At 39.5% G+C, this 22,769-nt stretch overlaps 2 protein-coding genes across 6 annotated transcripts in view; one reads left to right on the forward strand and one right to left on the reverse strand.

Annotated features, from left to right (window-relative positions):
* Positions 1 to 22,769, reverse strand: part of LOC129515900 (olfactory receptor 6V1-like) — a 278,554-nt gene that overhangs the window by 65,459 nt on the left and 190,326 nt on the right. The gene's annotated exons all lie outside the window — the stretch shown is intronic.
* Positions 7,278 to 13,887, forward strand: LOC129515766 (prolactin-inducible protein homolog). The gene is made up of 4 exons (XM_055334781.1): positions 7,278 to 7,404; positions 9,357 to 9,462; positions 13,351 to 13,465; positions 13,784 to 13,887. Exons 1-4 carry the CDS (start codon positions 7,310 to 7,312, stop codon positions 13,885 to 13,887), a joined length of 420 nt encoding a protein of 139 aa, XP_055190756.1. The 5' UTR covers positions 7,278 to 7,309.

Consider the following 22,769-nt stretch of genomic DNA (forward strand, 5'->3'; position numbering starts at 1 on the left):
AAACAAGGACTGAATAGATATCATGATGACACTAAACCCATATCTGTCAATAGTAACTCTGAACGTGAACGGGCTTAATGACCCCATCAAAAGGCGCAGGGTTTCAGACTGGATAAAAAAGCAGGACCCATCTATTTGCTGTCTACAAGAGACTCATTTTAGACAGAAGGACACCTACAACCTGAAAATAAAAGGTTGGAGAACCATTTACCATTCAAATGGTCCTCAAAAGAAAGCAGGGGTAGCCATCCTTATATCAGATAAACTAAAATTTACCCCGAAGACTGTAGTGAGAGATGAAGAGGGACACTATCTCATACTTAAAGGATCTATCCAACAAGGGGATGTAACAATCCTCAATATATATGCCCCGAATGTGGGAGCTGCCAAATATTTAAACCAATTAATAACCGAAGAGAAGAAATACTTAGATAATAATACACTTATACTTGGTGACTTCAATCTAGCTCTTTCTACCCTCGATAGGTCTTCTAAGCACAAGATCTCCAAAGAAACGAGAGCTTTAAATGATACACTGGACCAGATAGATTTCACAGATATCTACAGAACTTTACATCCAAACTCAACTGAATACACATTCTTCTCAAGTGCACATGGAACTTTCTCCAGAATAGACCACATACTGGGTCACAAATCGGGTCTGAAGCTATACCAAAAGATTGGGATCGTCCCCTGCATATTCTCAGACCATAATGCCTTGAAATTAGAACTAAATCACAACAAGAAGTTTGGAAGGACCTCAAACACGTGGAGGTTAAGGACCATTCTGCTAAAAGATGAAAGGGTCAACCAGTAAATTAAGGAAGAATTAAAAAGATTCATGGAAACTAATGAGAATGAAGATACAACCGTTCAAAATCTTTGGGATGCAGCAAAAGCAGTCCTGAGGGGGAAATACATCGCAATACAAGCATCCATTCAAAAACTGGAAAGAACTCAAATACAAAAGCTAACCTTACACATAAAGGAGCTAGAGAAAAAACAGCAGATGGACCATACGCCCAGCAGAAGAAGAGAATTAATTAAAATTCGAGCAGAACTCAACGAAATAGAGACCAGAAGAACTGTGGAACAGATCAACAGAACCAGGAGTTGGTTCTTTGAAAGAATTAATAAGATAGATAAACCATTAGCCAACCTTATTAAAAACAAGAGAGAGAAGACTCAAATTAATAAAATCATGAATGAGAAAGGAGAGATCACTACCAACACCAAGGAAATACAAACGATTTTAAAAACATATTATGAACAGCTCTACGCCAATAAATTAGGCAATCTAGAAGAAATGGACGCATTCCTGGAAAGCCACAAACTACCAAAACTGGACCAGGAAGAAATAGAAAACCTGAACAGGCCGATAACCAGGGAGGAAATTGAAGCAGTCATCAAAAACCTCCTAAGACACAAGAGTCCAGGGCCAGATGGCTTCGCAGGGGAATTCTATCAAACGTTTAAAGAAGAAATCATACCTATTCTACTAAAGCTGTTTGGAAAGATAGAAAGAGATGGAGTACTTCCAAATTCGTTCTATGAGGCCAGCATCACCTTAATTCCAAAACCAAAGACCCCACCAAAAAGGAGAATTACAGACCAATATCCCTGATGAACATGGATGCAAAAATTCTCAACAAGATACTAGCCAATAGGATCCAACAACACATTAAGAAAATTATTCACCATGACCAAGTAGGATTTATCCCCGGGACACAAGGCTGGTTCAACACTCGTAAAACAATCAATGTGATTCATCATATCAGCAAGAGAAAAACCAAGAACCATATGATTCTCTCATTAGATGCAGAGAAAGCATTTGACAAAATACAGCATCCATTCCTGATCAAAACTCTTCAGAGTGTAGGGATAGAGGGAACTTTCCTCGACATCTTAAAAGCCATCTACGAAAAGCCCACAGCAAATATCATTCTCAATGGGGAAGCACTGGGAGCCTTTCCCCTAAGATCAGGAACAAGACAGGGATGTCCACTCTCACCACTGCTATTCAACATAGTATTGGAAGTCCTAGCCTCAGCAATCAGACAACAAAAAGACATTAAAGGCATTCAAATTGGCAAAGAAGAAGTCAAACTCTCCCTCTTCGCCAATGACATGATACCCTACATAGAAAACCCAAAAGCCTCCACCCCAAGATTGCTAGAACTCATACAGCAATTTGGTACCGTGGCAGGATACAAAATCAATGCCCAGAAATCAGTGGCATTTCTATACACTAACAATGAGACTGAAGAAAGAGAAATTAAGGAGTCAATCCCATTTACAATTGCACCCAAAAGCATAAGATACCTAGGAATAAACTTAACCAAAGAGGTAAAGGATCTATACCCTAAAAACTATAGAACACTTCTGAAAGAAATTGAGGAAGACACAAAGAGATGGAAAAATATTCCATGCTCATGGATTGGCAGAATTAATATTGTGAAAATGTCAATGTTACCCAGGGCAATTTACACGTTTAATGCAATCCCTATCAAAATACCATGGACTTTCTTCAGAGAGTTAGAACAAATTATTTTAAGATTTGTTTGGAATCAGAAAAGACCCCAAATAGCCAGGGGAATTTTAAAAAAGAAAACCATATCTGGGGGCATCACAATGCCAGATTTCAGGTTGTACTACAAAGCTGTGGTCATCAAGACAGTGTGGTACTGGCACAAAAACAGACACATAGATCAATGGAACAGAATAGAGAACCCAGAAGTGGACCCTGAACTTTATGGTCAACTAATATTCGATAAAGGAGGAAAGACTATCCACTGGAAGAAAGACAGTCTCTTCAATAAATGGTGCTGGGAAAATTGGACATCCACATGCAGAAGAATGAAACTAGACCACTCTCTTGCACCATACACAAAGATAAACTCAAAATGGATGAAAGATCTAAATGTGAGACAAGATTCCATCAAAATCCTAGAGGAGAACACAGGCAACACCCTTTTTGAACTTGGCCACAGTAACTTCTTGCAAGATACATCCACGAAGGCAAAAGAAACAAAAGCAAAAATGAACTATTGGGACTTCATCAAGATAAGAAGCTTTTGCACAGCAAAGGATACAGTCAACAAAGCTAAAAGACAACCTCCAGAATGGGAGAAGATATTTGCAATGACATATCAGATAAAGGGCTAGTTTCCAAAATCTATAAAGAACTTATTAAACTCAACACCAAAGAAACAAACAATCCAATCATGAAATGGGCAAAAGACATGAAGAGAAATCTCACAGAGGAAGACACAGACATGGCCAACATGCACATGAGAAAATGCTCTGCATCACTTGCCATCAGGGAAATACAAATCAAAACCACAATGAGATACCACCTCACACCAGTGAGAATGGGGAAAATTAACAAGGCAGGAAACAACAAATGTTGGAGAGGATGTGGAGAAAGGGGAACCCTCTTACACTGTTGGTGGGAATGTGAACTGGTGCAGCCACACTGGAAAACTGTGTGGAGGTTCCTCAAAGAATTAAAAATAGACCTGCCCTACGACCCAGCAATTGCACTGTTGGGGATTTACCCCAAAGATTCAGATGCAATGAAATGCCGGGACACCTGCACCCTGATGTTTCTAGCAGCAATGTCCACAATAGCCAAACTGTGGAAGGAGCCTCAGTGTCCATCGAAAGATGAATGGATAAAGAAGATGTGGTTTATGTATACAATGGAATATTCCTCAGCCATTAGAAACGACAAATACCCACAAGTTGCTTCAACGTGGATGGAACTGGAGGGTATTATGCTGAGTGAAATAAGTCAATCAGAGAAGGACAAACATTATATGGTCTCATTCATCTGGGGAATATAAATAATAGTGAAAGGGAGTACAAGGGAAAGGAGAAGAAATGTGTGGGAAATATCAGAAAGGGAGACAGAACATAAAGACTCCTAACTCTGGGAAACGAACTAGGGGTGGTGGAAGGGGAGGAGGGTGCGGGGTGGGGGTGAATGGGTGATGGGCACTGAGGGGGACACTTGACGGAATGAGCACTGGGTATTATTCTGTATGTTGGTAAATTGAACACCAATAAAAAATTAATTTATTAAAAAAAAGAGAGAATGGGAGAAACACCATGGTGGAGGGTATAGCACACTGACAAGAGACACAGAACTCTCTAGCAGCTACCTTTAAGAGGAAAATGTGCAGACTGAGAAAGACATTAAGAAAGATGTCTGTGGAATGTAATGTGTATAACTTCTCCATATCTCCGAAAGTATAACGATAGTAAAGAACTTTGATATTATTTAAAACTTCTGAATCAAATTGTTATTTTATCATTTTTAGGTATGTTTGCTTGGATGCTTTGTAAAATCTATGGATGGACAAAAGCAGGTCGTACAAGTGCCCACTCCATTTAGGTTAAACCTGTAAAATGCTTAATAGTCCTCATTAAACAGAAACTAATATTACAATTCTTATCACATCCTATTAAATTTGTTATTTTGACTGCCTCACCCATTATTTTCTATCTTATTCATTTCTGTATGCCCATCACCTTAAACCTCTCTGTAAAGTTAGGTGCTCAATCAATATTTGTAGTATAGATTATCTGAAAAAAACTAGGTAGATAATGGGTAGAAAGACTAATTCATAAAAAAAGAGATGGATGCTAAGATTGTTCACATGAATTTTATGGGGAAACACCTTATCATGGTCAGCTCTGGAAGATAAATGTTTGCTTATAGTAGGCCTTGAATTTTCCTTCTTTGGGACTCTATTAGTGTTTGGGCCTCCTCACGGGGGCCTTGTCCTCAATGGCAGGCAGTGGAGTAGTCTGCATTCAAATTCTGGTTCATCCAAAGATGTATCCACCATAAAGTTAGTGATGTGAAGTCTCAGGGCACCTTACAACCTCTCCCAAAGTCCTGTATTTGTATTTTATGTTTGAAAACTTGCATTCTATTTCTGAAAGAGATTCCCAATATTGTAAAACAAAATTTTTGGATTCCACTAAACGTGGATCCAAACTTGGCTCCACCAATTACTGGCTATGTGGCTTGGATTCAGCATATTTATCTATGTGCCTCCATTTCTCCATTTGTAAAATGGAATAAAGCTGTCAATCTATTCCATAGCATTGTTTTGAGTTGAATAAATACATGTAAAATGTTTATAGCACAGTGTCATACACATAGTATGCGTGTTCAATGTGCATTGGCTTCTTTAACTCCCTTTATTGGTCATTTCTTATCTTCATTTTTTGTGACCTCTGTCAGGTTTAGGATCACCTTTCTCTTTGCAAATTTAGCCTATGGCAAGCTTCTCTTTAAACCTTAATCCCTTCCCCTTGCACCTGCACATTCTCTTCCATGAGCCTCTTCAGTTGTTTACAATCTGATTTTATCAACCTCTATTTGTTTTTTGAAACCTACCAGACCTGTTCATTACTTAAAGGACATGAAAATTTTGGTTTAATTTTCTCCCCCAGGAGGCATCTAAAGATTAGTTTTCTAAATAATAGCAAGGAGAAAAAAAATAGCAAGAAGAAGATGATATTATCCTCAAACTTTTGTCATAAATAACATTCTGAAAACTTTCCAACATACCATCTATAGAACTGCACCACTTGCTGAGATTCTATCTTCCCTCTGAAATTTTGATCTTTTCAGATATATTCAACCCCATGAATAGTGATGCCTTTGAGTCAACTGTGGAACAGACTCAGGACACATGGATTTTTGCCGGTGGACTTGTGTAGTTCCTAAAACCAAACTAAAACCAAGGTTTGCCTGATACTGTTCATCTCCATTCAGATCTTCAATGCAGTGTGGGTAGCAGTTGAAATTATGTTGCAGTGATTTATTGGCTATTGGCCTTCAAACCATATCAGTTGCTAGCATAAATAGTTATTGCTGATTTAGTCAAAATTGTTTTAACAAATATCTGCAAACATTTACATCAGACTAAAATACTGGGAAGTCCTATAATCAAAAATACATGATGGAATAAAAGATAAAAAACAGCCTGTAAGCATCTTCACCATGTTCCATTATTCTTTGGTATCAATTTCCATGATACCCTTGACCAATATGTGACCATCATTTTAAAAATACTGATTTTGGGGGGTCTGGGTGGCTCAGCTGGTTAAGTCTGCCTTTGGCTCAGGTGTCCTCGGATTGAGCCCCATATCTGGCTCCATGCTCAGTGAGGAAGACTGCCTCTTCTTCTCCCTCTCCCCTTGTTCATGCTCTCACTCTGTCTCTCTCAAATAAATAAATAGAATCTTTTAAAAATATAATGATTTTTAAACTAAAATATACATAAATATCATCATGCAGTGCCTCTGAAAATTGTTCCATAGACAATAATCTGTCTTATATCCCAGGAATTTATCATCTACTGAAGCAACACTGAAGCATCTGGAAGCCCAGCAAAAATGACATCAAAAATCGAGTACCACATGCCCAGCTGCCTTATCTTCTCTACTCTCCATCTGCCCTTTCCATCTGGAATGCCTACTTTATTGTGAGTTTAGAACCTGATTTCACCCCAAAGATTCAAATACACTTCCAACCAATATTTGTTGCAACCCTTTCAACATTTATTATCCCTTCTCAAACACCAGCTGTATTAGGATTCTCAAATAGAACCAATAAAATGTGTGTGTGTCTGTGTGTGTGTGTGTGTTACAGCCCCTAATGTTAAGGACTCAACAATCATGACATATTCATGTCACCCAGTTCTATGATCTTAATTCCCCATCATCTAGAGCAGCTCACCTTTAGTTTTCTCCCTTTTCATGATTAGTGGTGGCCCCTAGGAGAATCCTGATCACCTTAGGAGCCCTATAAAATTTTTTTTGAAGAACATTTCCTCTTGAACTTATTACAAGGGGATTAAGCAAAGATGTCCTATAGCTGTGATCTGAAATCTGCTACCACAGGTTGGGTTTTCTGCCTCAGAGACTAGGAGAGCACACTGTTTTTAAGGCTACATACAGCAGGCAGGGAAAAGAAAATAGTTCTGTAACCTAGAAAAGAGCTTCTCTGTCTTTTGAGGTCCTGCACACTCTGAGAAACTCTGGATGCTAAGTAAATAAGGAAGGATAATCTAACTCCTCTCCCAATCTGTAACAATAGCTGAATGTTGACTTTTTCCATAGAAAAACAAACTCTCTCAACAAGGAAAGAGCATGGGTGGGAAGGATAATTGGGTAACTGACCACATGGATCCTCTTGGCAACTCTCCCACTTCCTCGATCTGCATATAAGGAGTATGCCGGGCACCGGGGCCAGTACTTCTCTAGGACGTCACATCCTGTCTCCTCCAACATGCACCTTCTCCAGCTCCTGTTCAGAGCCGGCCCTGCCATTCTGCTCCTGGTTCTCTGTCTGCAGTTCAGGACCAACAAAGCTGAGGAAGACACGTGAGCCAAGCCTTTCTCTCCCTCACAAAAATCCCTTCAGGGAGGGCTCCTAACCTAGCCTTGAAATCTGTTTATCCCTTCCTGATGTCCCTGAAACTTAGTCCTAGGGAATCTCATAAATCCCATGTCAAGTCCCACTTCTCTCCTCTTAGGAAGCTCTAGTAACTTCCCTCCTATATTCACTTGGTGCTTTTAGGTTGTCCAGGGAAACATGGTTCCCAGCGTGTATAAAGCCTGTAGTTAACAATCAGTCTTGCTCTATGGCTCTGGTCCACATCCTGTCCATAGTCTTTACCTTTATTAGATTTCTGCTCAGTGAACTTTACATTCTCATACCTTGCCTCCTAGAACAGAAGGTTTAGCAGGTCTGTGAGTTCCAATGATAGCTTTGAGCAGTTTTGGCAGGACTCACTAAAGGATCAGAGGCCCTGATCACTTGAGCCTTCATGCCATAGTCCAAGGTTGAGCCAGCCCAGCAGCTTAGACATTCTGTCCTATTCTGAAGCCCAGAGACAAAAGCAAGTACACACTCACCCCACTACCCACACTAGGACCCAGGAGCACAATTTCAGAAGCCAAATCATTGAAGGTACATATTTGAAGCAAGCAGGAAAACTAGGCAAAATGAAGTAGGAAATGGAGCCAGGGTCTGGGGGAAGCAAGGACACTTAGAAATTCTAGAGGGTTTTCTCTATAGGAGTATGGTCTTAAATGCTGGGTTTTTGGATTGTGATTCTGATGGTACCCTCTGTGACACAACTAGATACCCTGTCCTGGAGTAAACCATTCAGTTTTTGACAGGTCAGTGTAGTGCAGGCAGCGTCCTGAAAAACCTTGAGTAGGCACAGGTTCAGAGATAAATGTCACGCCGTGTAGCCCTGAGGGGGCAGCAACTTGTCGAAATAAAGCTGTGCTAATTAGGGTGATCAGCCATCCCCTGTTTGCCCAGGAATTTCTTGGTGTTAGCACTGAAAGGCCCTCATTTCGGGAAGCTTCTCCTTCCTGGGCAAGCTGATCCAATCACTCATTCTAGCTAAGTGGATCATCTTATCAATCCTAAATTCATTTACAAATGAGAGGAATTTTAAAGACATTTAAGTCTTCACACCCCTTTCCTGTGCACTGAGCACCAGAGCACCTGGCACAAGCAATGAAGTATCTCCAAAATCAGAGATGCTTTATTCTAGGAAAATGAGACCATAAGGCATTGCAGCCAAAAACCTGAATTCCCTCTTGTCCCACCCAACACCAAAGGAGCTCAGCCAGGAGTTTCCGGAGACAGAAAGTAACTTTCCTGGTCCTGAAACCAGTTCTCCGTGACAGAAGAATCTTTGACTTCTCTCTGCCTCCATTTCCTTTTCCCATCAGATTGTGTTATGTGCCTTCAAAGTAGGGTGGCATCTAAAGCTCCCAAATACGGTCATGTGTCCAAATTCACTGCAGACATACAGAAATACAAATTCTTAGGCCCCACCAGGAACCAAAGAAGGAAGAGCTCAAGGATGACTCAAAATTCCTCCAGTGCATTAAGATGTTTATAGTTTAATAGGATTCTGTTGTTACGGAATATTGTACTAATGATGACTTGAACCCTCCCACTTAGTGGACAATCAATAGAACCTGCAGGATTTTATTTGGAAAAAATGATGATGCTCAATGGGCACTAAAGAGGGCATATGAGATGAGCACTGGGTGTTATATGTTGGCAAATTGAATTTAAATATAAATAAATAAAGCATCACGGTTGATTAAACAAAACAAAGTCTGTAGAAAACAATCGAACCAAACAAGAATCAAAGATTCCCAGGGGTTATGATGCTCAGCAAATGATTCAGATCTCATCATTCCCTTCCCCTTGCACCTTCCCTGTTCCCTCTGCTCTGCTCATTGTGCCCCGATCTCTTGTGGGTAGACCTTTGATCTCTGTCCTGCTTCTTTCTTCCCATAACCAGCCGAAAAGTGTTATCAATGGAAGTGCAGATGCCCAGAAAAACAGCACCAAATGAAGAAATCTCTGTGACAGTTAAAGTTCAAACAGAATTAAGAGAATGTATGGTGGTAAGTAGAGGCCTGGGGAAGTGAACTCAAGAAAAATCTGACTCCTTAGTTATGAATACAATCAGACTAATCTCTCAGTTTAATATGTTGCATATTATACTTAATAACAGGATGAATAACAATCCTTATGCTCCCAATCTCTCACACATGTTATGCTACTCGAGCCTCAGAACAATCATCAGACCTTGGGGCAGATTACTATTCTGGTTTTACAGACGAGAACCTGGTCCAGAGAGGTATAGGAAGGATGAGAAGGAAAGAAGGAATGAGTAGTGAGAAAAGTCCAGCTAAGAGGGAGAAGAGAGGAAAAAGCATAAGGGCTGGGGGAGGAGAGGTAAGAATTCCCCCAAGTCCTGGGCATGATTGTTTGAGATGAAGGGTGTTTTTTCTGACAAAAAAACCTGCACCCTCATCCAGAGGATTGAGGCAGGTGGGCAGAAGAGGTATGGTGCCGAGAGCACATGGGATACGACTGCCTCCTCTAGAGTAAGCTCTGAGCAGAGGCTGTGCTTATCACCCCTCTCTTTGCTCTTCTGCTCTATCATCACAGGTTCATTCTTGTTCCAGCCTCCTCTCCTCAACAAGGAGCCCACACTCTCCTCACCACTTTCTCTAATTCAGCAGTTGTGGGAGGGGGAGGTCCAATCCTTTTACTAGATCAGAGGTTCTCAAATGGAAATGTGTGTTGAGACTCGCCTGTGCACTATCGCTCCTGTCTGGCTGTCTGGGCCATGAGGAGAAGGGACCTGTGCCGGTTTAGTCCACGGAGACTCTTCCCCAGGGAAGAGTGTGTGTCCTTCTCCCTCCTGCCAGCAGCCTTCTCATGTGTTTGTCACACACACACACAATTTGCCCCTTGTTAGCTGGCACTGTTCTAGGGCCAAGACCCAGATGTCTCCCCTTGCCTCTTTCTAGAATAGCACTCTCTCAGGCAGCACAAGTGTTTCCCTACAGGAGTTTCCTAACTCAAATTAGATTTAAGTACGATGATTAAATCAAAAACAAAATTGGGAGCATGAGGATTGCTATTCATTAGAATATGTCCTAGACATGGCCCCATACCTGTAAGAGAAAGACTCTGGTCACTGAGTAAAGAACAGCAGCATAGCTGCTTTGTCAGATTTGTCTGTTTACACCTCAAGAATTTGCACCTTGTATGTTGATTGGAGGTGGAAGGGAGCCACATCATAATCTTTCAATTTTGTTTATTTATCATAACCACAGGTGACAAAAGGAATGAGAATGTGTGCATAAAAGTCCTGTGATCATGGTAGTTTCTGGTGATGATAATAAAAAGTCTGTTTCTACCTCTGAGAAAGTGATGAGTATAAAAAAATATGTGTTTAATCAACAACACCCCACATAAAATAATTTTGTGCTACCGTGGCTAATAGGACTATATTTTAAGAACAATGCTAATTACAATAAAAAGGCAATCTTTAAAAACTTACCCAGGTACAAGGAATCTCATAAAATAAAGGATATCACAAATTAGAATTTATGGGAAATTTTGTTAGTCTGGTCAACCAATTTTTTTAGACTTTTTTAAAAAAGATTTTATCTATTTATCTGAAAGAAAGAGAGCAAGTGAAAGGAGGAGGGTGGCAGGGAGAAACAGACTCCTGGCTGAGCAGGCAGCCAGTGGGGCTCTTATGACCTGAGCCAAAGGCAGCCACTTAACTAAGTGAGCCATCCAGGTGTGCTTGTGATTAACCAATATTTATTTGTAGCTTCCAATATAAAAAAAAATCTGTCTATAAAAACATCTTCATATTTTTAAATGTTAAGAAAACATAATTCTTCTATGTGTGAAGATTCTAGTACCGAACCCTCATTTTTTAAACAATTGTGTTTTTTACAAGCAAATTTTTGATTAAGTGAGGTATTAGGATCACAAATTTAAAATAGATTATACTCTCAATCGTGTATTGGATTATAAAGATTGTATAATCTTTTTTTTTTTAGATTTTTTATTTTTATTCATTAATGAGAGGCACAGAGAGAGAGAGAGAGAGAGAGAGAGGCAGGGACACAGGCAGAGGGAGAAGCAGGCTTCACGCAGGGAGCCTGACATGGGACTCGATCCGGGTCTCCAGGATCACGCCCTGGGCAGAAAGTGGCGCTAAACTGCTGAGCCATCCGGGCTGCCCACATTGTATAATCTTTTAAGGTTGAAGAGAATTTATGGCAAACCACAGTACTTAAACATTTGTGTGTAGAGCATTTTGCTGGTCTCGTGAAGTCTAGGGAACACATCAGAAAATTGCTTTTAAATGTGTGCCTGAAATGCATTGGATTATACAGGGAAGCTACCATCATGAAACACAGTGATCGGATTATTAAAAACAAAAACTTTTGAGGGGTGTCTTGGTTGTTCATTTGACTAAGTGTCTAACTCTTGATCTCACCTAAAGTCTTGATATCAGGGTCCTGAGTTCAAGCCCTGTGTTGGAGCTTACTTATAAACAAACAAACAAACAAACAAACAAATAACTTTTAAGCTGGTATTATTTACATTCTTTATCAGTACATTAGCTAAAAAGGCAATATATTTAAAATGTAAACAAGTTAAATTTTATTTTATAAAGATTATCTATGTAATGGCTCTTGTTGCTCTTGCTGCTCACCTTGAATAAGTAGCTTCTACTGTGTACTGGGTTTTGACAAGTGGATTCCAACGGATTTGGATTTTTTTTGTTTTGAGTATTTAAGTGCTGAAAATTCTAATCATTTGGATAAACTGTTGTAAATGCCAATAAAAAAGGGAAACCAGGCAACGGTAGGTTTCTTGAAAGAAACACCAGGATCTCCAAAGTAAAATTCTAACGGTGAGAATGCTTGCTTGAATTCACCGTTTGTAGCTGACAGGCTATTCGGTGCACGGTTGCCAGTTAGCTGGGCAAGCTTCAGGAGATGGGCACGGCCCCTGGCCATGACCATGCAACCTCATGATAATGTCCCTGGGTTCAAGGTAGCGATCAGAACAGGCAATATTCTGAGATATATAAACCTATAAGTGATGCAAACATATCTACGTTTCTCTCCATGATAAAATCACGCATACTGCTAATGCCACTGAGGATTGTTGATGACGTAACAGAACACTTAATTTTAGTGACGGGTTAATAAAGATACAATTTCTTTCCATCCGAGTTCACAGACTCAGTGAATTCTATATGCAGACCCCTGAGAGGGTCTATACACCCCAGGATAACACCCCCTTGCCGGACACTAATCAGACAAAAGCTTCCTGATGCTGCTGAAGCTTACATATCTCAAATTGTAAAGCCCTCTCAAAGTAAAAAAAGGAAAAAGAAAATTTACCTTCGAGATTTTGTTTGTTTATCTAACCAACAACTTTGGTAGGTAACTGTTTCCCTCTCACAGCTGAGGAAAGAGAGACTGAGAGCTGTCACTTCAGTCATCAAAGGTCACAGAGATCAAGAGGAGCACGATTCTGGCAACAAGTCCTGGTTTTGGCCTCCCTACACAAAAGCCAAGCTGTGGTCACAGACAGGTTCCTGAAAGCCCTCACCAGGGAACCAAAGTAAATCTGCTCCCTAGATGAAGGCTGCCCCAGAATGTGGTCTCCTTGTCTTGTCAATTCACTAACTCTTCCCATCAGAGCCAAGCCCCATGGTGGCGCTAAAGCAGGAATTTGAAGACATGTTGACAGGAAATCTTCTCACATAGACTTTAGTTCCCAAAATGATACTACAAAATTGGACTCCACGGTGCCTCTGGTCTATATCTGTACCTGTTCTTTGTGCACGAAGGATGTTGTCCTCCTCCCCCTCCTCCTCTTTCTTCAGATTCCCTTATCTTTCTCTCCCTTTACAACTCCCCAGACTAACACAAGGTCCTCTCTTCCCACCTCCTCCTCCTCAGATCCAATGTTCCCTCCTAAGTCGCAATCCAATGGAAGGGCCTTTTAACTATGTTTACACTGCCTGTCTCTGTGACAGTAATCCAAGAACTTTCTACTGGGACTTTGAAGTCAATAGTAAGTACAGGGGTCATTCAAGGGAAGAACGATCTGCTAGGGTGGGGGAAAACATAAAAAGAAATGTGACTCCAGATGTGAGCAGAGTGTTGGGGCAGAAGGGTAGAGACAAAGGAGGGAAGAGGGGAGAGTAGATGGGGACTATGCTCAAGTGTGAAAGGTGAGTGAGAGGTTGTAGGAGAAAAGCTAATAAGGGAGATACATTTGCAAATGATTTGGGGAAACTGGGCCCTGTGGGGAGGTGCCTGAAGCTAGGAGAAAAACCAAGAAATGGGGTTAGACTGTAATCAGAGAACATCTTTGTCCTGTCTCTTTCAGAAACTATGTCAATAATAGCATTGGCCACATTATTATTGAAAAGAAGATATCTGCCCCTTACAAAGCAGTGGTGCCCAATGGACCAAAATATTTTTATACTGTGAAGAACATAACAGTATCTTGATCCTGTTGGAAGCTTTGGTCTAACTGCCCCCCAGGGTGGTTCTACAAAGAAAACTTGGCTGGAGTATCTGTTGTGGTCTGTGAAATAAACTTCTCACACAAACTTCTCTGTGTTCAGTTGTGTCTTCTCTTCCAAATCTACCCCAAAGGAGCCTCAGAGCCCCCAGAATTTCTAGAACTTTGTTCTCTCAAAGAACTGTTACTGAGGAGAGTTTCTCATTGCCCACTGGTATGCAGAGTGAGAAATGAAGAAATAAAGAAGACTCACGGAAATTCTCTGGGCTCCTACATATATGATGCCCTTTCCCTATACCCATGACCTGTGTTTCCCTACTACAGGGGAAAACTCAGAAAGCTAGGTAATGCCAGGTGTTAGTGGAAAAATGGGGCTCTCTGGAGCAATTAAGCACTGCTGATGGCCTTTTGGAGAAAACCATCTGATATTACTTAACCAAATCAATTCTACACCTACCATATGACCCAGCACCTGCACAACTAGAAGCTACAGTAAGAGACCCTGGGCTCGTAGGCCAGTATGTTCTACCTATGGAAAACAAAGCACCACTGAATAGCCAATGTTCTAAAATATATTCCCCATCTTGAAGGACATCCCTACAACCCTAAACAGTGTGATCTCCAAGCTATCTCCTTTGCTGCTCATTTATGAGCTTTTTCCAGCATGCTGTAGGCAGCCAGTAGTTTCCTGATGATGCCATTAAGGGCAAACTGGTAGATTTCATTGATCACATGCCCATCATGGCAACCCTTTCATTTAAAAGAAAGATTCCCTTATCACTTGCCATCAGGGAAATACAAATCAAAACCACAATGAGATCCCACCTCACACCAGTGAGAATGGGGAAAATTAACAAGGCAGGAAACCACAAATGTTGGAGAGGATGTGGAGAAAGGGGAACCCTCTGCACTGTTGGTGGGAATGTGAACTGGTGCAGCCACTCTGGAAAACTGTGTGGAGGTTCCTCAAAGAGTTAAAAATAGACCTGCCCTACGACCCAGCAATTGCACTGCTGGGGGGATTTACCCCAAAGATACAGATGCAGTGAAACGCCGGAACACCTGCACCCCCGATGTTTATAAGCAGCAATGTCCACAATAGCCAAACTGTGGAAGAGAGCCTCGGTGTCCATCAAAAGATGAATGGATAAAGAAGATGTGGTCTATGTATACAATGGAATATTACTCAGCCATTAGAAATGACAACAAATACCCACCATTTGCTTCAACGTGGATGGAACTGGAGGGTATTATGCTGAGTGAAAGAAGTCAATCGGAGAAGGACAAACATTATATGGTCTCATTCATTCATTGGGGGAATATAAAAAATAGTGAAAGGGAATAAAGGGGAAAAGAGAAAAAATGAGTGGGAAATATCAGAAAGGGAGACAGAACATGAAAGACTCCCTAACTCTGGGAAACAAACAAGGGGTAGTGGAAGGGAGGTGGGCGGGGGGTGGGGGTGACTGGGTGATGGGCACTGAGGGGGGGGGCTTGATGGGATGAGCACTGGGTGCTATGCTATATGTTGGCAAATCGAACTCCAATAAAAAAAATAAAAAAATAAAAAATAAAAAAAAAATCATTTGAAATCCAGGACTTAGGAATAACTCCAATGAACTCTCTGACAGCCATTTCCACTCATATCCCATTGGAAATGCAATTTAGGTGGATTGATTCCACCACCATACTTGGGGCAGGTCCCATTTGACCTAAGGCAATCAGAGTCATTTCATACACACACACACAGACACACACACACACACACGCACATGCACACGCACACACACACTGCTGCCTCACCAACCAATGCAATTACCTCCATTATAATCAATCAGTGCCTGGTATCCTCCTGGCCACAGTGATTGATTCAAGAGTGGTCACGTGCCCTACATCGGTCTGGGTTAAAGTAAGTCCAAGATTCCTCTCTGTTAGGAGAAGCTCCCAAGCCCACCCTAATCCAGGTTTGACAAGTGTAAAGGAGAAAGATTCATCCCCACAGCTGCTAGAAGCCTGTGTAGAAGTAGAGCTTATATTCAGGAGATGGAATTAACAATGGAGAAAGAGAAATTGTGTCCTATCCCATCAGTTGGTTCCTAAAATCAGATTCTCCTATGTCTAGTCCCCAGGTGTTGTCTCTTCTTAATTGAAGAAGATGAAATTTCTAGATTTAAGAAAATGTATTTTTTCTCTATCCCTGCTATCCCTGCTCTAGATCTACTTGTGTGGCTGTCTTGATAAGGGGTCTCCAGGACAATTTTCTTTTGGAGCCTGAGGTTCCCCAAGAAAATCCTATTTTGAAATGAAATTTTTTAACCGTGCTTCCAGATTGTCTTGTACATTTTCTAAAACCTGGTCCATAAATATAAAACTGGCGAATGCCACTTGATTTTAGTACAGCAGTTTGAGTTTGGGTGCCAGTGCTATGTTTGAAATGTAAGGATGTTATTAGATTTGTACTATCTATGTTTAAAAGACTGGTAGATTAACTGAGGCTGCAATGCCTAAGCACTCCTGGGAAGGGTCAGAATCACACTCTGTGGTTCTCTAAAAGAGATGATCCAGAGGCTGTCTGACTGTGAATGTCTGTAACTACACGACATGAACCCCTGTCCAGGCTGTTCCTCCCGAGCTTACTGAAACTCACTTAAAGTGCCGTTCCTCCCCCGACTAAACCTGGGGGCAGCCAATTTCCTGGAAGGCTTGTAGGTTGTCAAGAGATCCCCCAACTTCTCTTGCAGCACTTCCATGCTCACACTACCGGGGGGGTAGTGAGAAGCCATAAGATAATTCTTTAATTCTTTCTTTAAGATTCTCCCCTGAGAGGTGGATGAAAGCCAGCATGCTTTGTTTTATATATTGAGACTCACCTGAAAAATAAAGAATTCATCCTGGCACCACCTGGAATTAGAGAAAGATAGTCTGGGTGAAGCACACTTCAACTCTCATTCTCCTATTTTATAGTTGGCAGGTAGTACTTCTGGGGCTTGTCTGTATTTCTAGCAGGCATTTATCAGTATAGCTGTTCTCTACTGAGGTCATAGCATCTTCATTTTTTGTGTGAAAGCTCTAATTCCTAGCATGTATTCAAACTACTGTGTTCACTGTACCTGCTGCCTCTGATCATGCATAATACATAGACCTTCCACAGCCTCAGAGAATGCACCACCTTCTCCAGATTTCCATCCACTTCACCTTCTTGTGTAGATACTCTTTTTTTAAAAAGATTTTATTTATTTATTCATGAGAGAGAGAGAGAGAGAGAGAGAGAGAGAGAGAGAGAGAGAGAAGCAGAGAGACAGGCAGAGGGAGAAGCAGGCTTCATTCAGGGAGCCTGACGTGGGACTCGATCCCGGGCCCTCCAGAATGAGACCCTGGCTGTAGGCGGTGCTAAACTGCTGCTGAGCCACCCGGACTGCCCTTGTGTAGATATACTTGCTGTTTTTGAGTAAATTTTTTAAAAAAGTAATAAAAGTAATAAAAAGGACAAAGGACATATATGAATTGATTGATCTGGTATCCAGAAGGAGACATAGACAGACAAACACATATACAAAAGAATACTGCAATTTTAGGTGGTGAGAAAAAATGAAGCAGAAATAGAGAGGTGGGAAGTGGAGGGTAGTGGTAATGTAGCATCATTTTTGATAATGTGATCTGACATTTGTGCCAAAGGAGTGAAGGAGTCAACCAAGAGATGTGAGGGGAGACTTTGAACTTTCCTTTATGTCTGATGGGAAGTCACTGGACATATTTTTAAAGTATAAGCCAGTCCCCTGGGGAGGTGGTGTTGAAAAGCAGAAAGGCTGGTTAGGAGCCTATTGGAATTGCTGCAAAATCCCAGGCAAGAGATGATTATATGAATTAAAGCAATTGCAATGGAGGTGGTAAAAAGCAACTGAATTCTAGGTATATTCAAAAATAGTAACAATAGAATTACTCGATGGATTCCACGTGAGATGAGATGAGATGAGAGAGATGTAGCAAGCATAATGCCTAGATTTGATACCTGAGGAACTCTGTGAATTCTGGTGCCATTTCCTAAGGGAAAGAAAATTGAGAGTAGGTGCATGTAGAGAGTTATGCTTTAAGTGTTTAAATTGAAGGATGCTTTTAAAACACTGAATTAGAGGTGTTGAGTAAGAAATTAAATATAAACATCTAGTGATCATCAGAAAGATCAAGGTAGACATAGCAAATTGGACGTTTGAATTTAAGTAGATTATCTCTAAAGCCCAAGGACCAGAGGAGATCATGTAGGGATGAATCTAAGAGATCAGAACATAGGCCTTTCCAACATTTGATAGCCAGAAAGAGAAGAAGCCAGGAAAGAGATTAATTTGGGGAATGTTAGGATTTTGTGTATGTGTGTGTACTTTAATGTTTTTTTTTTCATTGATAAATGCTGCAGATATCCAAGGGACATATGTAAGATGTATGAGTATCCATCCATTCAGATCTCCTTATGCACTAGAATTATTCTACATCTATTAAACTATATTTATCAGATTTATCAATTTTCTTCTCTTCAAATAACCAGCTCTTAATTTTATGTATGATTTATACCAGTTATTTTCCATGTAATTAATTCATGCTTTTTTATTATCTTCCTATTTTGCTTTGGATTAGTACTTTGTTCTATTCTGGAATTTTACACTATATTAGTTTTTTTTCATTAATATCTCTTTCTTATTTCTTCTTATTTAAAGACCTTTAAATGACTCCATTTTCTTCTAAACACTGTTTTGGCCACACTCTCAACACATTTTGCTATGCAGACTTGTGATTATTATTATTTTAAAATAGATTTTTATTGCATTCTAAATTTTTTCTAAGCTAATAATTTTTACTTAAAAGTATATATTTTTTTTTAAATTGTAAAAAAAGTATTGTATTTATTTATTTGAGAGTGAGAGACAGAGCAAGCACAAGTTGGGGGAAGGGCAGAGGGTGGAGCAAACACCACAGAGCAGGGAGCCTGACACAAGGCTTTGATTCCAGAACCCAGGATTATGAACTGAGCTGAAGGCAAATATTTAACCAACTGAGCTGCCCAAGCACCCCTAAACAAGTATTTTGATATCTCAAGAATTAAGCAATTTATTAATATTTTCATCATTTATTTACTTTTTTTTTAATATGTTATGATTAGAGGATGTGTTGAGCAGAATTCTTTCTATTCCATGTTAGTGTTGGTACTTTAAAAATGTTTTTTTATGGCCTGTTTATGATTTTTTTTTTGTGACAGCTATACATAGGTATGTTTTTTTTTCTCTTTCATTAAATTTTCCAACAATCCATTAAAATTGCCTGAATAAAGCTCAAGGTAGACCCAGACTAACCAACTAACACCATAAGGACCAAACAGGGGCAAAGAAAGCCACTGCAGATGACTGAACTGAATTAAAAAGTGGCTCAGCAATGTCAACACCTGGAGACACCTCTGAAGCATTAGGTTTCAGGGAACAGAAGACATCACACTGCCAGGAACTACAGGACCTCTTCTACATAAGGCCATTACATTCAAGCAGGAGTTGCAACAGCTTTTCCTAACAAAGAGGAACAGACACCAAGAGTTAGAAAAAATGAGGAGACAGAAGAATATGTCCAAGATGAAAGAACAGGACAAAATCACAGCAAGAGATGGAAGTGAAATGGAGATAAGTAATATGCCTGAATTTAAAGTAATGATTAGAAAGATATTCACTGGACTTGAGAGAAAAGAGAGTGTAGAACATCGGTGAGACCCTCGACAAAGAGAAAAAAATCAGACGGAAAGAATATAATAAGTGAAATTAAGTATACTCTAAATGGAATAAAGAGTAGATTAGAGGAAGCAGAAGAACAGGGATAGGGTAATGTAACCTGGAGGACAGGGTAATGGAAAGTAATGAAGCTGAGGAGGTGAAAGAAAAAAAAAATGTGCAAAATGAGAAGAGACAGGGAACTCGGCAACATCATCTAGCACAATAACATTATAGGGATAGGGATCTCAGAAAGGGAAGAAAGAGAACAGGGGTCAGAAAATTTATTTGAAGAAGTAATAGCTGAAATTTTCCTAAATGTGGGAAGGGGAATAGAAAACTCAGCTCCAGGAGGCATACAAAGTCCCCAACAAAATCAACTAAGGAGGTCCACACCAAGACACACAGTAATTAATATATGATAAAAAGTAGTGAAGAAAGAGGATTTTAAAGCAGCAAAAGAAAAGAAAAACAGTCACATACAAGGGAAACCTCATGAGTCTATCAACTGATTTCTCAGCAGAAGCTTTGCAGGTCCTGGGAGAGTGGCACGATATATTCTCAAAATACTAAAAAGGAAAAGAATCTACAGGCAAGAATAGTCTATCCAGCAAGACTATATTTCATAACAGAAGCAGAGATAAAAGAGTTTCCCAGACAAACAAAAGTTAAAAGAATTCATGACCACTAAACCAGCCCCACAGAAATCTTAAAGAGGACTCTTTAAGTGGGAAGAAGGACCAAAAGTGAAAGTAAGTAGGGTAGGAAACATACACACACAAAAAAATTATATCTGTAAAAATCAGTCAAGAGACTCACAAAATAAAAGGATGAAAATATGACATCATATACCTAAAATATTGGAGGGAGAAGAGTAGAATGGGTTCAAACTTAAGTGACCACCAAATTAATATAGACTCTTATATGAAGAAGGTGTTATATACATACCTAATGGTAACCACAAATCAAAAAACCAGTAAATGCAAAATATAAAGAGAAAGTAATCCAAGTATATCATGAAAGAAAGTCAACTAATCTTGAGAATAAAAAGCAAGGGAAGAAAGGAACAGAGATGAACTACAAAAAAACAAGCAACAAAATGACAATAAGTACATACTCATCAGTAATTACTTTGAACATAAATGTACTATATGCTCCAATCAAAAGATATATGGCTACATAAGAGACTCACTTCAGACCTAAAGACACAAGCACATTGAAAGTAAAGGAATGGAGAATAATTTAGCTAGCAAATGGAAGTGAAAAGAAAGCTGGTAGCAATACTTACATCAGACAAAACAGACTTTGAAATAAAGACTGTAAAGAGAGATAAGAAGGACACTATATAATCATAAACAGAACAATCCAACAAGAAGATGTAACAAATGTAAATTTTATGCTTCTACCATGGGAGCATCCAAATACATAAAACAATTAATAACAAACATAAAGGAAGTAATCAATAATAATACAATAATAGTAGGAGACATTAAACCCCACTTACATGGGGCTCCTGGGTGGCTCAGTGGTTGAGCATATGCCTCAGATTATTATCCCAAGGTCCTGGATAGAGCCCTGCATCAGCCTCCCCACAGGGAGCCTGCTTTTCCATCTGCCTACGTCTCTGCTTCTCTGTGTGTGTCTTTCATGAATAAATAAATAAAATCTTAACACACACACAGAAACAAACCCATTTACATCAGTGGGTAGATCATCCAGACAGAAATAGTGGCTTTGAATGACACATCGGACCAGGTATATCTAACGCATATTCAGAAATATATTGTCCTAAAACAACAGAATATATATTATTTTCTAGTGCACATGGAACGTTCTCCAGAATATATCAACTGTTATGCCACCCAAACAAGTCTCAACAAGTTTAAAAAGACCAAGTCATACCCTGAATCTTTTTCAACCACAATGCTATGAAACTAGAAATCAGCCACAAGAAAAACAAGTCTGGAAAGACCACAAATAAATTGGAGGTTAAATAACATGCTACTCAAGGATGAATGGATCAACCAGGAAATCAGAGAGGAAATACAAAGATATATGGAGACGAATGAAAATAAAAGCACAACAGTCCAAAATCTTTGGGATGCAGCAAAGCTGTTCTAAAGAGAGAAAAGATTTTTAACAAAGAGGCCTACCTTGAGAAACAAGAAAAATCTCAAATAAGCAACTTAACCTTACATCTAAAGAAGGTAGGAAAAGAACAACCACACACACACACACACACACACACACAAAAAAAAAAAAAAAAAACCAATAGAAGGAAGGAAATAATAAAGGTTAGAGCAGAAATAAATGAGATAGAAACTAAAGACAACTAAAACCAAAACAACAGCAACAGAACATATCAATGAAATCAGGAGCTGATTCTTTAAAAAGATCAATAAAATGACAAATTTTTAGCCAAACTCATCAAAATGGAAAGAGAGAGAATAAACAAAATCAGAAATGAAAGAGAAGAAATGACAACCAACACCGCAGAAATACACAGGATTAAAAAAAAAAGGATTATAAAAGAATATTATGAAAAAGTATATGCCATCAAACTCTAAGAAATGAAGGAATTCCTAGAAGCACATAATTTCCCAAAACGGAATCAGGAGGAAATAGATAATTTGAACAGGCCAACCACCAGCAATGAAATTGAATGAGTAATCAAAACAACTCCCAACAAACCAAAGTCCAGAACTAGAAGGCTTCACAGCAGAATTCTACCAAACATTTAAAGAATTGTTAATACCTATTCCTCTGAAACTATTCTAAAAAGAAGGAAAACTTCCAAATTCATTCTATGAGGCCAGCTTTACCCTGATACCAAAATCAAATAAAGACATTACCCAAACCAGAGAACTACAGGCCAATATCTCTGTTGCAAAAGCCTCCAAAAATATTAGCAAACTGAATCCAACAATACAGTAAAAAAACTATTCATTACAATCAAGTGAGATTTATTCCCAGGATGCAAGAGTTCGCCTGTGTCTTTGCCTCTCTCTCTTCAATATATTTGCAAATCAATCAATGTGATACATCTATAAGAGAAATGATAAAAACCATATGATCATTTCAATAGATGCAGAAAAAGTGTTTGA

The sequence above is a fragment of the Nyctereutes procyonoides genome, unplaced genomic scaffold (assembly GCF_905146905.1).
Source record: "Nyctereutes procyonoides isolate TBG_1078 unplaced genomic scaffold, NYPRO_anot_genome, whole genome shotgun sequence".
NCBI classification, from domain to species: domain Eukaryota; kingdom Metazoa; phylum Chordata; class Mammalia; order Carnivora; family Canidae; genus Nyctereutes; species Nyctereutes procyonoides.

Bases quoted from the DNA above. Each gene is read 5' to 3' on its own strand.
- LOC129515766 (XM_055334781.1), top strand. From the start codon at position 7,310: ATGCACCTTCTCCAGCTCCTGTTCAGAGCCGGCCCTGCCATTCTGCTC. The intron at 7,405-9,356 runs GTGAGCCAAGCC...TCCCATAACCAG, and splicing joins AACAAAGCTGAGGAAGACAC to CCGAAAAGTGTTATCAATGG. The intron at 13,466-13,783 runs GTAAGTACAGGG...TGTCTCTTTCAG, and splicing joins CTGGGACTTTGAAGTCAATA to AAACTATGTCAATAATAGCA.